Source organism: Takifugu flavidus, chromosome 1 (assembly GCF_003711565.1).
Source record: "Takifugu flavidus isolate HTHZ2018 chromosome 1, ASM371156v2, whole genome shotgun sequence".
Taxonomy (NCBI): domain Eukaryota; kingdom Metazoa; phylum Chordata; class Actinopteri; order Tetraodontiformes; family Tetraodontidae; genus Takifugu; species Takifugu flavidus.
In genome coordinates, this window is record NC_079520.1 from 6,968,470 (window position 1) to 6,986,713 (window position 18,244).

The 18,244-nt window shown below is 44.3% G+C and overlaps 2 protein-coding genes across 5 annotated transcripts; one reads left to right on the forward strand and one right to left on the reverse strand.

Moving 5' to 3' along the window:
- The first annotated feature begins 256 nt into the window (after positions 1-256).
- Positions 257-5,755, forward strand: zgc:152951 (uncharacterized protein LOC569013 homolog). 3 transcript variants are annotated; one of them, XM_057031118.1, is made up of 11 exons: positions 257-416; positions 1,129-1,368; positions 1,456-1,573; positions 1,873-2,025; positions 2,137-2,331; positions 2,989-3,062; positions 3,160-3,357; positions 3,485-3,622; positions 3,709-3,798; positions 3,892-4,035; positions 4,131-5,755. In XM_057031118.1, exons 2-11 carry the CDS (start codon positions 1,129-1,131, stop codon positions 4,257-4,259), a joined length of 1,479 nt encoding a protein of 492 aa, XP_056887098.1. In that variant the 5' UTR covers positions 257-416; the 3' UTR covers positions 4,260-5,755. The 3 variants fall into 3 exon arrangements, with proteins under 3 accessions (XP_056887098.1, XP_056887107.1, XP_056887114.1); XM_057031127.1 differs by lacking the exon at positions 2,137-2,331; XM_057031134.1 differs by lacking the exons at positions 1,873-2,025; positions 2,137-2,331.
- A 1,237-nt stretch (positions 5,756-6,992) lies between these two features.
- On the reverse strand, positions 6,993-17,068 carry LOC130524711 (zinc finger protein 654-like). 2 transcript variants are annotated; one of them, XM_057031099.1, is made up of 12 exons: positions 16,909-17,068; positions 16,144-16,289; positions 15,394-15,475; positions 14,699-14,834; positions 14,099-14,301; positions 13,821-13,957; positions 13,495-13,636; positions 12,447-12,731; positions 11,207-12,364; positions 10,332-11,107; positions 9,154-10,193; positions 6,993-8,705 (listed from the first exon to the last, which is right to left on the reverse strand). In XM_057031099.1, the coding sequence occupies exons 1-12, from the start codon at positions 17,044-17,046 to the stop codon at positions 8,701-8,703; spliced, it is 4,248 nt and encodes a 1,415-aa protein (XP_056887079.1). In that variant the 5' UTR covers positions 17,047-17,068; the 3' UTR covers positions 6,993-8,700. The 2 variants fall into 2 exon arrangements, with proteins under 2 accessions (XP_056887079.1, XP_056887087.1); XM_057031107.1 differs by lacking the exons at positions 15,394-15,475; positions 16,144-16,289; positions 16,909-17,068 and having other exon boundaries at positions 14,695-14,832.
- Between the last annotated feature and the right edge of the window lie 1,176 nt (positions 17,069-18,244).

Consider the following 18,244-nt stretch of genomic DNA (forward strand, 5'->3'; position numbering starts at 1 on the left):
CAACAGTTCCGGGTGCTGCGGCAATTTTTCGGCAATTTAAACGTAGGATTTAGTAAAATATGCCTTTAAAACGCAGTGTTCGTTCTTAAAGAATCTGTATTCGATTAAATGTACAAATAGGGATGCCATAATACATATCATTCCCTCTTGGCAGAGAACAGCAAAGAACCGCTTTACGTGTCTTTTTTAAATTTCATATAAAAGAGGACTAAAAGTAGAGTGTACGAGGCACAGTGAAGGCATCATTGGCTAGCGAATTTAATCCACGCCCCTGAAAATAGCTGGAGCTAAAATGAACTAGCCTGCGGAGAGAAGACACATTGTGTTCCCCGCTTTTCTTTCATATCATGCGTTTTGATTGCCAGGATTAAGGAGCAGCTTGACATCCTACGCGCACATCCAGTGGTGGCTGAAAGGTATCGTACCATTGTCAATAATACGTATTAATGGCGATTCTTTCTGTGTTGTAACCATTGGAGTTTCACGTTCTTTAATTAGTTGTCGACTCAATGAGTTGCCAAATATTGTAGTAAATAATGTGTGACAAAAATAATTAGTACGCATTAACATTCTTGTTTGTTCTTTGTAATTTACCTAATTTTAAAAATAATTCGTCATTGTCGAATATTCTAATTAAAAAATAGTTATATTCTGCTTGAACATTTTTCCAGTTTCTTTAAGGAAGTTACCTGCAAATTAAACTTTGGACATTGAGCTTCCCTCCAAACCAAACGAGCTTTTGAGAAGTTGCACAAACATCTACTGCAACACACGGAAATGTTTTGAGCCGATTATAATAAAGTCGCCCTTCAGGCCTCCAATGTCTACTTGGTTATTGTACTCAGAAGTGTTGCAATGAATCTTGGGCGGAACTATTGGTTTTGTTCATGCGCTGATGAAAGAAGCAACTGTGCCAATCATTTCACAAGTCAGACAGCAAAGGCGTCTTAATTACAGTCTAAAGACTAGAAGTAAGTATATTACTTGCGGGAAAGTATCTACTAACTCAAAAATAGTTCCGCCTGTATCCAGTATTGAGGCCTAAATGCTGTGCTGTGTAACTGACACACAATATACTTCCAACCCATCACAATTTTACTGGTTTCTGTCTTCTCTCTGTTGCTGCAGATGGGAGAGTTTGAAAAGAGCCCTTTGGGCCGGGTAACGGTCTACTCCATCCAGGGCTGCCCACACTGTGTGCAGGCCAAAGCCACCCTGGGGCGTTTAGCAGTACCAGTGCGTGATGTTGATATTGGAAGGCATCCAGAGCTGCGTGCGAGGGTGAAGGAGCTGACAGGACGCAGCACAGTCCCTCAGATCTTCTTCAACGGCGTCCATGTCGGGGGAAATGATGATCTCCAGAAATTGGTGAGAATGGGCACCACCTCAAAGAACAGTGCTGGAATCCTAACTGGTGTCCAGGGTTGTGCCTTAGCGTTATTTGTGCTGCCACAGGATGCTGAGGAGCTGCAGAGGCTGGTGAATCTAGTCAAGGAGGAGCCTCTTCCCGCAGATGCACCGCCGCTTCCAGATGACGACCAATCAGAGAGCACGACTGGAGAGACTGATGGCGGTGAGAGAATCTCTTGGCACCACCAAACATTCACTTGAGATCAGGGCATTAATATGCTTTTGTAGTTTGGCTGATAAAATATGACGAGTTTGGGCCCCAAAGCAAGCTTGAGCTTTAATGAGGGATGCTTGTTTTTCTGCAAGTGATCAATCAGAAGGCCTAGAGCGCCTCATCATCACGCCATCATCACCCTAATCATGGTCATGGTGTCAGTATTTTGACCAACATCCATACAGACGGCTGATATGGGTGTGAACATGTGCATCTTTGTGTGGCTTGGCATATTCCTGCCCTGACAGATTTTATGTGTGAGAGAGATGAGTTGGCGGACCTGGTAGAGGACCTCAAACATGGCAGTGTGATTGGCAGCCATTGGAGAAGCCTGACGTTATACAAAAAGAGCCTCTCAGGCGAACAGCTGCTTGACTGGCTGCAGGAAAAGAAGGGTATGGGTAAGTAGGACGGCAGTAAGACAGGCGCTCTTGTCAACGCAGCGTCGTCAGTTTAGTTTCAAAGTGTTGTGAAATACAGATCAGGTAATACTGTGGCCGTTTATGTGCCAGACAGGGCTGCGGCCTGTAAAACTGGACAAGCTTTGTTACAGAAGAAGTACATGGTCAGTGTGAGAGGCAGTGGGCAGCAGGAGGCAAAGTTTGAAGACACGAAAGACACCACGGACAGATTATTTAGGCTTCTGGAGGACGACCCACATTCAGCCCTGAATGCAGGACAGACGGCCACTTGCAGTCCCATCCAGGGTAGGTCATGACTGGGCCGGGCTCACAGCAGGCTGAAGGACTCTCTCCTCTCTTTGGGTTTCAGTGCGTTTGTGTTTGATTTGAAGGAGCTCAAGGGAGGGCTTGATGATAGCCATACATTTATAACTCATCTCAGAGAAGCTACCATTATCATCATCATCATTCATGTCCATCTCTGTAACGGCTAATAAAAGTCATTCTGATCTGTAAAGAGGGCAAATTCTAAAATAAACGACAGTAAAAAGTTTTTTGAGCACAGTTATATTATCCACGCTCTATTTCCTGGTTTTCTGTGGCTGTTCTTGTCCTCTTTTAAACTCATTATTTCTTTTTTCCTCCACAGTGCTGTTTAAGGATAGTTACTCTGAATTGGTGCATTAACTTGATATAACCTCTCGAGGCCGAGAAGCTCATCAACACTTCATCAAAATGGGAATAATATTCCCTTGTCTTCCCATCCTTGAGTGCTTGACTTTATCTGCACTGCTTAATAGTAGTAATTTATTTTGTGCATTATCAAGCTTAGCTGTTTGTTTTTAATGTGTTGAGAGTAGGTCTCCCACAAGAGGAATGTGATGTTTCTCTTTTTGAAATCCAGGCGTTTATCCAGGATGTAATGCTGTTATTGACGCTGCTCTCTGCTCACCTCTGTCCCAGCTTCTGAGCTCTCTCTGCTCTTGCGGGAACTGATTCTAAAATTGTACTCTGAACATCTCTCTGCTGACGGAAAGGTAATCCCCACACTACCCGTATCCATTCAGCGTTACCTGTGTTCCTTTGCTCCCCCCTTGTTGCCGTGACTGAGCCCCGCGTGTGCCGTCCCTGCAGTCCGTGGACTACAAAGGCATGTCAGCGAACCCCGCCTTCCAGCGCTACGCTGAGCTAGCCATCCAGCTACAGAGGGTGGAGCTGCTTTCGCTCAGTCGGGAGGAGAAGCTGGCATTTTTTATCAACATCTACAACGCCTTGGTCATCCATGGGTACCTACGACTTGGAGCCCCCACCAACATGTGGCAACGATACAGAGTAGGACCAGGACCTCATAGCCTCCCTCATTTTTATTGATGGGCATATTGTATCGACTCATGTATCAGTGTTTGAACATGATTGCAAAGTAATCCTAACACCTTGTCTCTCTTTCTACTTTTTGTAGTTCTTTAATTATGTGAGCTACCTGATTGGAGGAGAAGTCTTCACACTGCAGGACATTGAAAACGGTGTCCTGCGAGGGAACAGGAAAGGCATGGCACAGCTCCGCAGACCCTTCTCCAAAACAGACCCTCGCTTACAAGTATTGGATCATTCTGTCAAACCCCCAAATCATATTCTTTTACACAGGATTAACTTTGCCTTGTAATACACTATGCTGTCCATTAGGTGGCGCTGCCGGACGCTGAGCCTCTCATTCATTTTGCCCTGAACTGCGGAGCAAAAGGCTGCCCACCAATCAAAACCTATACTCCACAGGTAAACAGAAGAGGCCCTGTGATACATCCCCGCAAGGAGTTGGTCATCAGTATGTATCTGTTGAGTGATTAAACATTAAATCTGCTCCATCAGGATATTGACAGCCAGCTTCGAACAGCTGCCGAGGCCTTCCTGGAGAACGATGACGCCTGCGTGGTGGATTCTGGGAAAAAAGAAGTGCGACTCAGTCAGATATTTAAGTGGTACAAGGCCGACTTTGGTGGCACTGATGAGAAGGTGAGTATGGATATTGTTTGGTTGTTTTATACAGGACAACAAGCTGATTCTGTTTGTAGCGTCGTCTCATCAATGTCCACCTTCTTTCTTTGCAGTTGCTGAAGTGGATTGTGGAGCACATGGGTGATTCTCCGAAGAAGACCAGCCTGCAGGGGGTCATTTCCGACGGGAAGACTAAAGTCAGCTTCCTCCCATATGACTGGAGCAGCAACAGTAGCCACTGAAGTACTCTTACTACTACTCTTTGCAATCATGCACTTTTACGCAGCTACATTTCTAAAAAGAAAAAAATGTGATGGACCTTGTAGTGGCTGTTTTTATGCAGTAAACTGATCCTCAACCCCCAAATATTTATGCAAAACCAACTCTTCATCCAAACAACGTAGAGGTGGTTTGTGGAATCCGATTAAACAAGCTATGCTGTCATTTTAAACCAAACAAAATAAATATCAGGGCCTTTTCTAAATTTAGTTTTTAATTTTTTAATGTGAAGAGTGAGTGTAGAGGGAAAGAATAATAAGCATAAAAGCCAGGTGAGATATTTAGAAGTGTGGTGTAGAAATGTTTCTTATATTCTTTTTGTGTCACAAACCTGCCAATTTGCCCAGAGATTCTGGAGCTCTGCTTCAGTGGAGGTTTACAGTTTTTTTGCTTTATGGTTTTGAATGGGAGGCTGCTGGTGGGGGGAAGGTGTCGCTGTAGTAGTAGTAAACGTTGTCAGTCATACAATTGTCATATATTTTAGGGTAAATTTCCAGAGAAATCTGAAGTGAGCGGTTGTTTCGCGCTTTAGCTCCTCCAGAAAATGTTTCAATCTGCTACACGACACCTCTTTTTATACAAGTCTTCCAACTGGGAAAAAGTGCTACTTCTGTTTTTATTCACACTGTAATTTCTACTGCGTTGGGATGTGCTCTTTGCATGTTTGTACTGTTTTCCCAAAGAAAGAGAACCTGCACCATAAGAGAACGAGGCGCTGCTTAGCTGGAATCAGGAGAAAGGTTCAGTGGACGAGGTCTTGATACCTTCACATGACCTTTAACCCCGGCAGCATCCTACATTTAACACTTTTCACGTCAGGAGTTTTATTTGAGTCGATAGTTTAAGGGTTGTTATCTCAGGTCTAAACCAAACAAGCAGGGCTGAGGGCTACTGCATCGGATCGGGGTTATTGCTCTTTACAGAACGTGAATAAGTGTAAATAGTGAAAAAGCCGTTCAAAGTCGTGCACGTCTGAATTAATAACAAATCACCTGTTGTGTGGGGAGTTTAGTTTAATAGCGTGCATGTCCTAAACCATCTGAATGACAGTGGTTTGCATCCTCGGTGCCCACTTTGCCTGTAAAATGTGGGTCAAAATGCACATGGAGTCATAGCGGAGTGCTCGTTTCCTAATGCTCATGCCTTCAGTGACCAGCACTACTATGATAATGTGATTGGATCGACGGCTAGTTCCCGTCTTTATTGCCGTCTACTTCCTGTGTACCAGATTTATTACTTTACTACACCAGCATGGGGACACTCAGTGGCTCAGATGTAACCCATCTAAGGATGACGACTCATGGCATTTTGTTTGCTACGTTCTCCAGATTAGCCTTGATCAGGTTAATTTGATCGCAAATGTTTTTAAGAAGCAAATCTATTTTCCTGTGTCCTGCACAACATCACGAAGAAAAAAATATGCAATGCTTGATAAAAATAAAACGAGTCTAAGCCTGTAGTTTTCTCTCTTCTCTTAACAATGCACAACCCTCCCCAAAAAAACATTTTAACACATTTTATCCAAACAAATTCAATGATTTTATTTATTTCTTACGAAAAATAGATGAGATCCTTTACTTTTACAAATCCAAATAATCTACATTTTTACATATAAATAAGCATTAAAAAATATTACTTGAACATAATATCTACAACCCAACATGTAATAATTACAGGATGAAATAGGCTGAAACAAAAAAGTCTTCATTGTAAACTGGCCGTTTCATGCGTGTCAATAATACACTGGATGCGTTTGCGTTGCGTCTCCGAAACCCGAAAAAAGTTTAAACTGTGCAGAACAAACTCGCCTTCAAAATATATCAGTAAGGGGGGGAGCTAGCTACCGACTGGTGCCGTGGCAGAGCTTTGGACCCTGGCGTGGTTCAAGTCAGACTTGGCTAAACACATTTTTTGTGTTGGCATTGGTGACCCCTCTGCTCCTCTCTGATGTGGGGTCCCACAGGGCTCATTTCATGGCCCTTTCCTTTTCACCATTTGCTCCACACTGAGGAAGAGTGGATTTCTTTCTAATGTTATGCTGAGTCAAATTTATGTCCCTCTTAAAAAGCTTATCAAAAAGCTCATTTCTTGACAACATAAAAGGCCGGACTGCCTTCAAGGTTGTTTCATTTTAATGAAAGAAAGATGGAAGTGATGGATTCTGGTGGCACCACTGGGGTTTGGCCCAGTAGGCCAAACAAACCGAGGGACTAAAATAGATCCTCAGATCAGGGCTGCCAAATCACGATCAGCCAATTCTTCCACGGCAGGAATGAAACCGTAACTCGCACCTTAATCACCGCTCAGCTGGATGACTGTAGAAATACAGCCCAGTTGACAAAGAAAACTACCTTGGATTACTGTAATGCACCGTAGGCGGGGGTTAGCAGGGACTCCATCAACCCCCTCCACATGGTGCTGTGCTTTTAAAGACCAGGACATTCCCCCAATATTAGCCTCACTGCACTGGCTGCCCATCCCCGCCCCTGTGCACCCACCCAGCCGCGCTCTCTGATCAGCTGAGCAGCTGCCCCCAGGGTCCCAACATCAGCTCCGGAATTCTGGAACCTTCTGCCACATCTCATCGAGAAGGCCTCCTACTGATCTGAATGTAAATCTTTTCTTACAACCCATTTCTTCGCCTTGACCTTTGCCACCACATAAGACATCGAATTTGTTTTTTGCTATTCTTAGTCTTTTTATTTTATTGATTTTAACTTTGTGTTGTTTCCACTTGTGTTTTGGTTCTGTGCAGCACTTTGGGGAACTGTGTTTAATTTGAATGTGCTTTACAAATAAATTTGGTTTGTATAGAAATAATGGAATTATCCACAGTAGAGGCATATCCTTCAGCTCCTCTGGATGGGAAAATAATGTCTTTCTTTGTGGCTCATTTTTTACACTACAAACTGGTAATATTGCACAATGGTATGGGAATTATTTTACTGCCACGAGGTCTCATTTTCAGCTTTCTGCCCGACACCAGCTGAGGACGCAGCTGGGGTGTAATACTGACGGCGGAGGACGGAGCGGACACGCAACGCAGCCGCTCCAGAACATAAACGCATCCGGTGTAAATGAGGGTTTACGTTATAAATCCAACATTGATCTAATATTGGCACCAGTAAGTGAATTCTATATTGTACAGAATAATCTGTAACACCTGGATCGTGGCCGTGCTGACAGATTCACGCCTTGACGGGTGAACAAAGGCAGGTGTAATCCTGCTGAACGCCGACGTGCACTTCAGCTCTGACGAATGGAACCTGGACATGCCTGCTTCATTCGGAAGACAATGATACACTATATTTCCAAAAGTATTTGGCCACCTGCCTTGACTCACATGTGAACTTAAGTGCCATCCCATTCCTAACCCATAGGGTTCACTATGATGTCGGCCCACCTTTTGCAGCTATTACAGCTTCAACTCTTCTGGGAAGGCTGTCCACAAGGTTGCGGAGTGCGTTTATAGGAATTTTCGACCATTCTTCCAAAAGCGCATTGGTGAGGTCACACACCGATGTTGGTGGAGAAGGCCTGGCTCTCAGTCTCCGCTCTAATTCATCCCAAAGGGGTTCTATCGGGTTCAGGTCAGGACTCTGTGCAGGCCAGTGAAGTTCATCCACACCAGACTGTCATCCATGTGGACCTTGCTTGGTGCACTGGTGCAGTCATGTTGGAAGAGGAAGAGGCCCGTTCCAAACTGTTCCCACAAGGTTGGGAGCATGGAATTGTCCAAAATGTTTTGGTATCCTGGAGCATTCCAAGTTCCTTTCACTGGAACTAAGGGGCCAACCCCACGCCATAATAAAAGTTTACGTGGCCCACCACTTCGTGGCTGAGTTGCTGTTGTTCCCAAACTCTTCCATTTTCTTATAATAAAGCCGACAGTTGATTTTGGAATATTTAGGAGTAAGGAAATTTCACGACTGGCCCATTCTTTCACAAATGTTTGTAGAAACAGTCTCCATGCCTAAGTGCTCGGTTTCATACACCTGTGGCCGGGCCAAGTGACACCTGATTCTGATCATTTGGATGGGTGGTCAAATACTTTTGGCAATATAGCGTAGTCGAATGAACACTGAGATAATGATCCAGTTGGTAGACAGATTCTAACACTGCTGTGAACATTGCTCATATGCGCCATCAGTAGCATCAGCTATTAAGACTCATCTTTGGCATCACTTTGAAGGGGAACAGCTCTTAAAAAGAGCAGAAGATTCTAGAGAATGTCCATTATGCGAACAGTGAAGTGAAGAAACATGACTTAATATATTGCTTTGAAGCCAATTCGACAAACTAAATTGTCATAATGAAAAAAGTAGAGCACACAAAGTCTGAGGTTCCAGTGTTCGTGGTCTTGAATCCTTGTCTTGAGCCGGAGACCACTCGAGTTCACCGTAGTTAACCTTAAAATAAAGAACATGAGATGTAAAATCATAGACTAAACGTTGGCTGCCACCTAAACTGCTGACTCATCGTACTGTTATGGAGAAAAGGATTAGTTTTCTCCCCGTGCTGTTGCCTTCAGAGGAATGAGACGGAAGCTTCAGTCTTACTTGCCGCAAGGGCAACAACACGTCCGCAGTGTGAGCTCCAAAATGTGAGCCTTGACAAGGTTTATTAGCACACGAACATGTAAGATTACAGTAAGCGTCACATGATAAAACCAAGCATGATATATACAGAAGGAACATATAAGAAAATGGGGGATGGAGTGTCACAGGATGGACAGGCTGTCCCCTGCTCTCCCGAGGTGATAGAACATCAGTTAAAGCAGGTCAGGGTTCTGCACAGGAGTGATAGTTAGCGGGTACAGCATCGCTATATGAACAGTTTGAACCTAACAGTACTTACTTTCGTCGTCAGAGTCGAAGCCGAACAGTGCCGAGCACGTGTTGAGGGCCTGGTGTTTCTGAAGCTCCTCGACGCTGCTGAATGAAGACAGACATTTGTTGCAGCGCGTCCTCATCTTTTGTTCTCGTGCTTCGCTCTTCTTCTGCTCGTCCTTCGCTTCCAAGGTCTCTTTTCTCTTGTAGCTCCAGTACATATTTATCCTGGGAGGGGGCTCCTCAGTGGTCCTCCTCTTGCGCATGGAGAGGACGGACTCGTCCAGGTAGGTCGAGGGTGGGGGCCGGACGAAGGGGGCTTTTACAAAAGTTGCATAGGAGGGATCTTTGGGGTGGAAAGATTTATGCTCAGTGATGTGGGGCTCTCCGAGGGACTTCTGGATTCCCTCGGACAAAGTGGACATGTCCTCAACTACTCTGACATTCAAAGGGTCCACGACGAGCGGTGGCTTGTTTCGACGGCTTTTGCTCGATGACTCTCCAGCGCCGTCACCAGCACCAGCACCAGCGCCATCACCCGCCTGGGAGGAGGAGAACGCTACGGTGGACTCTGGGTTTGCCACCCTGTCCTCACACCCATTAACAGCAGCTTTGCCTCCATCACTGACCTCGGTTTTGGCCGAGTGATTATCCAACGTGGGCCGGTTTTTACCCTCCACAGCTCTGGCCTGTTGGAGGGCGGCTTGATCACAAGACGGGTCCCGCTGTTCTTTTTTATTCTGCAGCCAGATCTCCTCCACCTTCACCCTCTGTTTCCACGGAGCTTCAGCGCTTTGCACCTTCTGTCTCACCTGCAGCTCCTCCCTCTGAGGCGCCGGGACGTAGTGTCTCCATTCGTGGTCGTGAAGACACTGAAGATTGGGAAAGAGCGTCTCGCAGTCTGTGAAGCGACACTGAGGCCTGAAGGGTTGGTGGCTACTGACGTGGTCTTTTAGCTCCTGCTGTGTTAAGAAGCGCATGTTACACTCCAAGTGGTAGCAGAAATGTTGAAGAGGAGCGTAGTGGAGCTTCATGTGGTCCTTATAGTGCTCCAGAAACTGTATATTTCTATTAGAAGAAAACAATAAATGTAAAAGTTTCAAAGACAACATTAAATAGTGTTATTTACGAACCATCTCATTAATCATAATTGTGCGTTAAAGCTGAAACGCTCACATTGAAACCACGACATCACTCAGGTCTTACCTGGAGCACAGAATGCACTTGTGCTTGCACCACATAAAGGTCTTCTCCAGCACCTTCTCTTCACTGATGTGATATTTGATCGCGTGCTTGGTGAGCGTGCTGTTGATCTTTAAGAAAACTTTGTCGCAGGATTCCGAGGGACACAGGTGGTAAATGCTGTCCGCGCCGTCGGCAGCCTCTCCGTCTGGCGTCTCTTTCCCATCCGTTTCCTGCAGATGGGGATCTTTTATAATCACCATTCCATCTTTAATGACCACTTGGTCGTCCTGGAAGTCGGCCTGCTTGAACGTATTTGCGTTCGGGTTCTTGCCCTTGCTGTGAAGCACAGATGTCTTTTTGATGAGAGTGCGCAGGTTCCTGATGATTCGATTTTCTCTTTTGAGGGTCGGCACTTTCTTTTTGCTCTTAGTTATTTGGTTGGTTTTCTGGTTGGAAACGGGGGTCTCGTTTTCGTCCCGGGGCTGATTCGGATTTGCCCCTTTATCCGATTTTCCATTAGTGGCTTTGGTATCCACCGAGGCGGTCTCCTTGTCCGATGGTTTATCTTTGTCCATCTGATCAATGTGCTCAAGAATATGTTTTTTGGCAGAGGAAAACTGATGTAATCGTTTCCCACAGAGTATGCATCGGATTTTGCCACCCCTCAGGTGTGAGAGAGCGTGCCTCATTACATTCAAGCCTTTGTAGTCTTTGTGGCACGATTTGCAGTGGTGCCTCACGTGAGCATATTTCTGAGTACGGAGGGCTTTGTCCCTCCATGTCTGTGTGGACATTCCCTGGAGAGGAAAAGATCATTAAAATCGGCACCTTTAAAACATTTGTCACCTTTCCAAGATTACAAACAGGATATGATGTCATTATCGTTACTGACTGACCTCGGTGTCGGACATTTCTGTTTCCTCTGTGGTCTGAGCTTCCGGTTCGGTGTCATCGTTGAGTTCTTCTGATGCAGAGAACTCAGGAGGCTGTGCGTCTTCCCCGTCAGGGCGATTTAACCTAATACAGTAGCTGTGCACCTGCTCCACTGGAAAACTGGACATGTCAAAAGATTCACTGTCAAATGAGGCATCGGCTTCAACTGCTGGAGTCGCTTGGGGCCCGTTTGGAGGATTTTCCCGGGAATTGAGCTGCGTTTGAGACGTCTCTCGACTCTGTGGAAGAATGCTGCAGCCGAAGTCCATGTCATTATTTTCCTCAAAGCCGCTGTCTTTCTCAGGATTATCTTCTTGCTGAAGCTGGTGGTTGAACGCCTCACCCTGCTGCTGAAGTTCATTTTTCAGGACAGGCATATCCATCAAATGTCCATCTGTGTCAGTGATCTTCTCCAAACTGAACTCTGTGCTGAATATTTCATTATCAGGGTAGCAGAGCTCTAGTTTCTGTAAAGACCTCCACAGCCGCTTTCTCCCTCTACCTCTGATCTTCTTCTCTGGTACCGTTGGTATCAGCTCCAGTCTTGGAAGACCCTGCAGCCATCTTTTCTTCCTGCCTTTCCTTTTCAAGATTTGGCTCTTCACACATCGCGACAAGTATTCTCTCTTTCTGTTCAGAGGCAGTTTTAGGGAAGCGGAATTGTCTGTGCAGGTGTGATTGTGTCTCAGTGAATAGCCAGTGAGTTTACTTCCAGGAGATTTGAGATTATATCTAAACTCTGGATCTTTACAAAGGTCTCCCTCGTCGTCAGATTTTGACTGTCGCCTCCGTCGTAATCTTCTCCTCCATTTTCTCCTCTTCAGAGGTGCATCGCTGGATGCGTCAACGCGATTTTCAACCGCCGCATTATTACGCTGTTTTATCGGGCGTTCTTGCTTCTCCACTGCTTCAATGGTCTGGCAAGAATCAAGAGCTTTAGTGCAGTCATAGAGGCAGTTGTTTAATAAAAGCTCTTTGCTACATTTATTCTCCTCTTCCTCCTCCATTTCACTGAGAACAGCAGCCTTCAGGACTTTGTCACTCATCAGCTCCATGCAGTGAGCTCTGAGAGTCAGGAGGTTCCAGAACTCGGGGTCGAAACACAGGCGTTCTTTCAACATCTGGAAAACAAAGGTGTTGAACTTTGTTATGCAAAATATGGCGCTACGACATCGATTAAAGCCCCGACTTTCGCCCTCCTACCTGCAGAATGTGGAACCGAACATTTGTCCGGACAGGGCTGTTGTTAGGGTGTGGTTCCTGGTCAGGAAGCATGTAGAGCAGGCAGACGGTTCTGTAAGCTTCCAGGCTGCGTTCCTGGCAGAAGACCAGCAGCGCACAGGCGCGGCAGATCTCGAGGTCATGAGGCAACAGGAAAGCGATGGTCTTGCACACCAAGGATGGAGTCACAACATCAGCCTGCATGTCGCACAGCTGCAGAGCTCGGGTACAGAGCTCCAGACAGACATGGACGCCTTCACCGCCCAGCTATCCAAAGCAAAGATAGACACAATTAAAAGATATCAACAATGATCTGATATTCACTATATGTAACTTTAATAACCATATATTGTTTAATTATTGAGACCATGAGAAAAGCAGCTCCCCTGTCTCCAGAGGGCACTTTTCATGATGGGTGCATTCTATAGCGCAACTGCGATAATTAAAAAACAGATATTATCATAATGAATATGACTAGCGAGCTACCTCAAGGCAGTATAGCTTGAAAGTTATCAGAACGCAGGTTACATTTGATTGATCAGTAGCTGCTTATTTAACAACTGAGGGATGGGCTTTTATTATTATATTCTATGCTATATTCCATCATGATTCAGCTCCTGAGCCCAAGTTAACAGGTCAACGTGAGGCCACGGGCGCCCACTGTGTGTGTGTGTGTGCGCTCGCTGAGTGCACGAGAAATGATTAACACTTCATCAGTCACACATTCTCGTGGTTTAATTAGAGGCATAAACCTGGGCCAGAGGGGGCTGATTTACTGCGCACATCACTTTACTTATGTACCACTGTCATCGTGACTGTTTTAAAAAACAAAAAACAAAATCTGATATATATATTTTTTTTTTTTTTAAATTGCAAACCCCACCTTTAAAAGTCAAGGGTGATAAGCAATTAATCCAATCAATAGGACGTTCAACCGACTGAAATCCACCAGGACGGGAAATGAAAGGAAATGATCCTCTCCGAAGCATTTCTAGTTTCATCAGTTTACAAACTAAAATGTAGTCGTTACCTCTGTGGTGACCAGCTTGATGAAGGGGAAGATGGCTCTGACATTAGTCGCAGACGAAGCTAAATCCAAGCACTCAGCCAAGAAGCCTTGTCTGCTAGGATGAGCCCTGAGATGTAACCTGCTCCAGATAAACACCAGGTCCCTGCAGGAGGCCGACCAGGACAAAAACATCTCTATCACTTGCTGCTACGCTGCTGCATTAATGCCTTCGCTCAGGAAACAGCAGACGTGCCTGAATCTCAGGTGATGGGTGCAGATATTGAGACTCATCGAAAAAATAATAATAGTGAAAGTAATGTCCCACAGGAACTTTGGTGATTTCTTACCAGATATAGTACATATCTCCATTGTGCAGCTGATGCTTGAGGAAAGTTTTGCACATTGAAAGCAGCAGCTCATCTTTTTCGACACTCTCTGTGTTGCAGATAATCTCCACTGCGTCGCGGCCATCTATCTCTGCTATCTAATGAAGACAGTGAACGGCGAGACAACGTGCAGTTTATTCAGGCTCTAATTAAGCTGGTTCACTTCAGCAGAATGCAGTCTCCACTTGCTTCCCATTGTCCCTCTTTAATGATTTTCAAATCAATCTTTGCCACTTTACCTCTTTGTGAAGATGCTCATGCAGTGAGCCTTTGTACAGACAGGTCAGGTAGGCTTGGCGGAAATACAGATGCTTCCCTGCTTCGCAATTCTCCAAGCAGCTTTTAGACAGAGCCTTGGCCTCTTGTATGCGTTCGCAGGCTTGCAGGTAGCGCACTCGTAGCTCAAAGAAAACCAGCAACTCTGAGCTCAAGTAGTCCTCAACTGGACAGGATGGAGTGATGCGTTCAGGATCAAACACACAATTCAGGAACACTTGTGCTGCTGTCAGTAAGATTCAGCAAGCAGACAACTGAGGCAGCTGCGCAGTTCTGTTACAAATGCGGATCCAAAACCCAAAGGGCCTTTCTTTATTAGCTGCAAATGTCACACTAAATCTAACATACATATTTCTAAAGTGGGTGTTAGATTTAACATTTTGCAAGGAAGCAAAATCTCACCCATCTGCATTTGATTTTGTCATTACAAAGAGCTTTTGTGGTTCCACTAGAACACTCAAAAGAAGTATTTCATCTATATTTAAGCCAAAAGGTTACACAGCAAACTACCCACTGATGCTGCCTCAGAGGGGAGAACATGCTCTCTCTGGTCACTGACCTACCCTCTTTTGCTGGCAAGTTCTCCTCCTTGAGGATCCTCTGAAGCACCGGGTTCTCCCAGGGGCCACCTGCTTTAATGATCTGCTTCACGTGATGAAGGTAGATGTTCCTGTGCCGACGGAGCTGAGAGTGGCACTCCTGCAGAAAACGCTTGATTTACAGACTCTTCAGCTCATATTGAATTATAGTTCCAGGCTGACATTTTAAGTTCAGATAAGCAGTCGTTCTTTCTATTTATTATTTATTATTTGTGTAGCGTGTTTGGTCACTACTGCTGTCTGCAAACATTCAAAATAATCAATCTGGAACAAAATCATACATTCTGGTTGTGATATTCCAAATGAGACTAGTTTAATCACCAAATAGTTGCCTGTCCATCAGCAATACTTCTGCCTTTTCCTGTCTGCATCTAAGATCTTTTATGTTTCCAAGGTTCTTCTGGTACATGATTAGGCAGAGGTACCAGATGCTTTTGTGTTTGTCCGTGCTAGCAACAGCCCCTCACGTCCAGTATGCAATTAGCATGCAAGTCATATTAGATGCTTTTGCTAATAAATCTGTGCTCTCCTGACCATCAATGAAGTCTTTTTCGACACATTAAACTTCCATTAACGTGACGCAGCTCTGGACGTGGGCTTGTTTATGTTTTCAACCAATGACGTGTGGAATTGATCGACACAACAGGAGTTGTTCTCACCTGGAATGAATCGAGGATGTCTTTTAAAGGCTTTTCCAAAAATTCTTCTTTGCTAAAAAACAGCAACAACTCAAAGAAGCTCCTGCAAGGTAAAGAAGGATCATTCGTTCAGAACAGCTGGTGACTTCAGTGGAGGACACATAATGATAATCGGCCTCTCGTCTCGTCTTCTTAACTGCTTCATCCCTTTCGGGGTCAAGGGAGGGTGCACATATGGGTGAAGGCACGGTCCACCCCTGGATGAGTCACCAGATCATCATGGGGCCTTACGTGAGCATTTGTGGGTTAGGTACCTTGCTCATGGGTACCTCGGAAGTGCTCTGAAGGTGTTCTGGCACCTTTCCCTGCTACCAGAACACTGAGGCTCGAACTGAGAACCCTCCACTGCTCAGCCCAGTCTTTCACAGGCTGAAATACCACCTGGTTTTCCCCATTCCCGACCAAGCAAATCCCAAGTGTCTTCACGCGTTCACGCGTGATGTTTACTTTAGAGGAGCGGGCTGTTGAGATTATCAAAGCGCACCACACACAGTACAATCAAAACTGCTCAACGGCTGCTTTTTTATCTTCATGTGTTCTCTTCTGATTAAAAAGATCGTTATGCATGTAACCCACTTTAGAGAGAGAGAGAGAGAGAGAGAGAGAGAGAGAGAGAGAGAGAGGAGAGAGAGAGAGAGGAGAGAGAGAGAGAGAGATAGATAGATAGATAGATAGATAGATAGACAGACAGACAGACAGATTAGTACGTACAGGGCAAGGCTGCTGAGGACATAATGGACGTGCTGGCAGTCATTGGGGAAGGCGGCCGTGGCTTTGGTAAAGCTGCAGAGAGCACTCCACAGCACCTTCAGCTGAGGAAGAGGGACCTGCCAGTGACTCGTGTATTCCTCAACCAACTGTTGGGGGGGAAACACACATACGCTTGTGATATTACCAATCTAGATATGTGACCATTTATTCATAACAGTAACCTTTTTTATTCCCACTGTCACATCCCAATGCATTAGCTCCTACGGTGTGTTGAGTATGATTGATTCAGACATTGTAAGAGTAAATAACGGCAATAATAAATGGAGTTTGCAGGTGCGTTGTTTAATCCAAACAGTATGTGATATCTTATTTAAAGATGCGTATACTAAGCAACCAATTGAAAACCGGCAACTTGTTTGTAAATAGGAAATATCAATTAACAACTGACCAATACACAGATCGTTTAATGAATTATTGGTATTGTTACAGCAACACAAAAGCGTCTACTTGACTTGTTAGCTAAACAAAATTGAATTAAAATGTTGCGTCAGACAGCATCAGAAATACATGATGTTACCGTGGTAGGGGTATATTACATATTCTGTTGGGTTTTAAAATGTATTTACAATCAGCCATGTAACCGTCCTAGCAACACAAGTGCATTCATATGCACAGCTAAGCTGACAGCTAACGTTAACGCGCATTGCTAGCGTTAGCATTAAACACGCACCGAGTGTTTGGGTCGTCTAAAATTTTAAAACTTACCTCACAAAATTCAGAGCAATAGCTTTTGCTCCTCGGTGTCGATCCGTCACTGCAATGCCTTTTACACAAGGTGTCCAGAGCTAATTCAAGCCCGTCTGTTTCTAAATCACTCTCGCTGTCCGCCATACTGTCTGCCATATCCAGCGCATACGCGGATGCCAGGTTCGCTCGTCCACATCCCCCTTTACGCATACAAACTGTCCAGAGACAAAATAACAAATATCTGGCAACCATTTGCTTGTAACGCTATCAATAAAGTTTTATTTTCTTATCAACATCTATCTATCTATCTATCTATCTATCTATCTATCTATCTATCTATCTATCTATCTATCTGCACCTTTTACTTAGTTAATAAAGCAATAATATATTGTTGTGTTGTATATCCATATTCTATTGTATAAGTATGTTTTGATTGTTCATAAAGACAGAGTTGTATTGGAACATCTTTTTCTTTACTGATCAACTTAAGGGGGAGAAAAAAATAGTACAAACTAATGTCATCTAGCATCAAAATTATCTGCCATCTGTTTTTAAAGCATAATTAAAAAACTGAATTTCAATTAAGGAATTCCATTAGTATGACTGCATAAATTTACAGTTTAAGTAGAAATGAGTTCCTCCGGCACAATACGCTGCATACATTGTGTAAAGAAAATATCACTGCCCAGGAGAAACGCAAGTTGTTTTCATGCCAATCAGCTGAAGCTGTATGGAAGAAAGAAAAGACTCATTTATGCCTGGTGCTTGTGCTCCCTGTGGAGCGCTCATCCACACATGCAGTTGTTTTTGTGCTGTGTGGAGACAGATTTTATGACAGCTGTAAACTCAGTGGGTTTGGGAATGCCCTTCAAACACTTTCATGTGAAGTTAATTTTTAACAAGCGCCTTTTTGAGTGGCATATGGATTAGGAAACTTCTTCTGCCTGGGATGCTTTTTTTTTTCTTTTTTTGGCAGTGGCAACCAAAGATGCCTGACAGGAGTCAAAACACCACCACCTTCTTTATCAAAATATGGTCAACATCTAATTAAATGGTTGAAAGAAATCTATATTTCCTGCACAGTCCAGAACATCAGTAGGGTTGAACAGGAGGGGTGTTTGTTATGAAAGGCAAGACTTGAAATAGTGGTTCCAATCTAACAACATGCCATGTCTGTTAATTAAATAAATAATCGTAATCATCACAATTATAAGCGCAAGGTAAATTGTGGGGTTCCTAAAACCATAGACTGAAATTACTGTATTCTTGTTGCGGCATTCTCTTGATTGTGGCTCAATCAAAATATAGCTTATTTGGAAGTTTCATATTTTCCAATTATTTTCCTTCTCAGGGT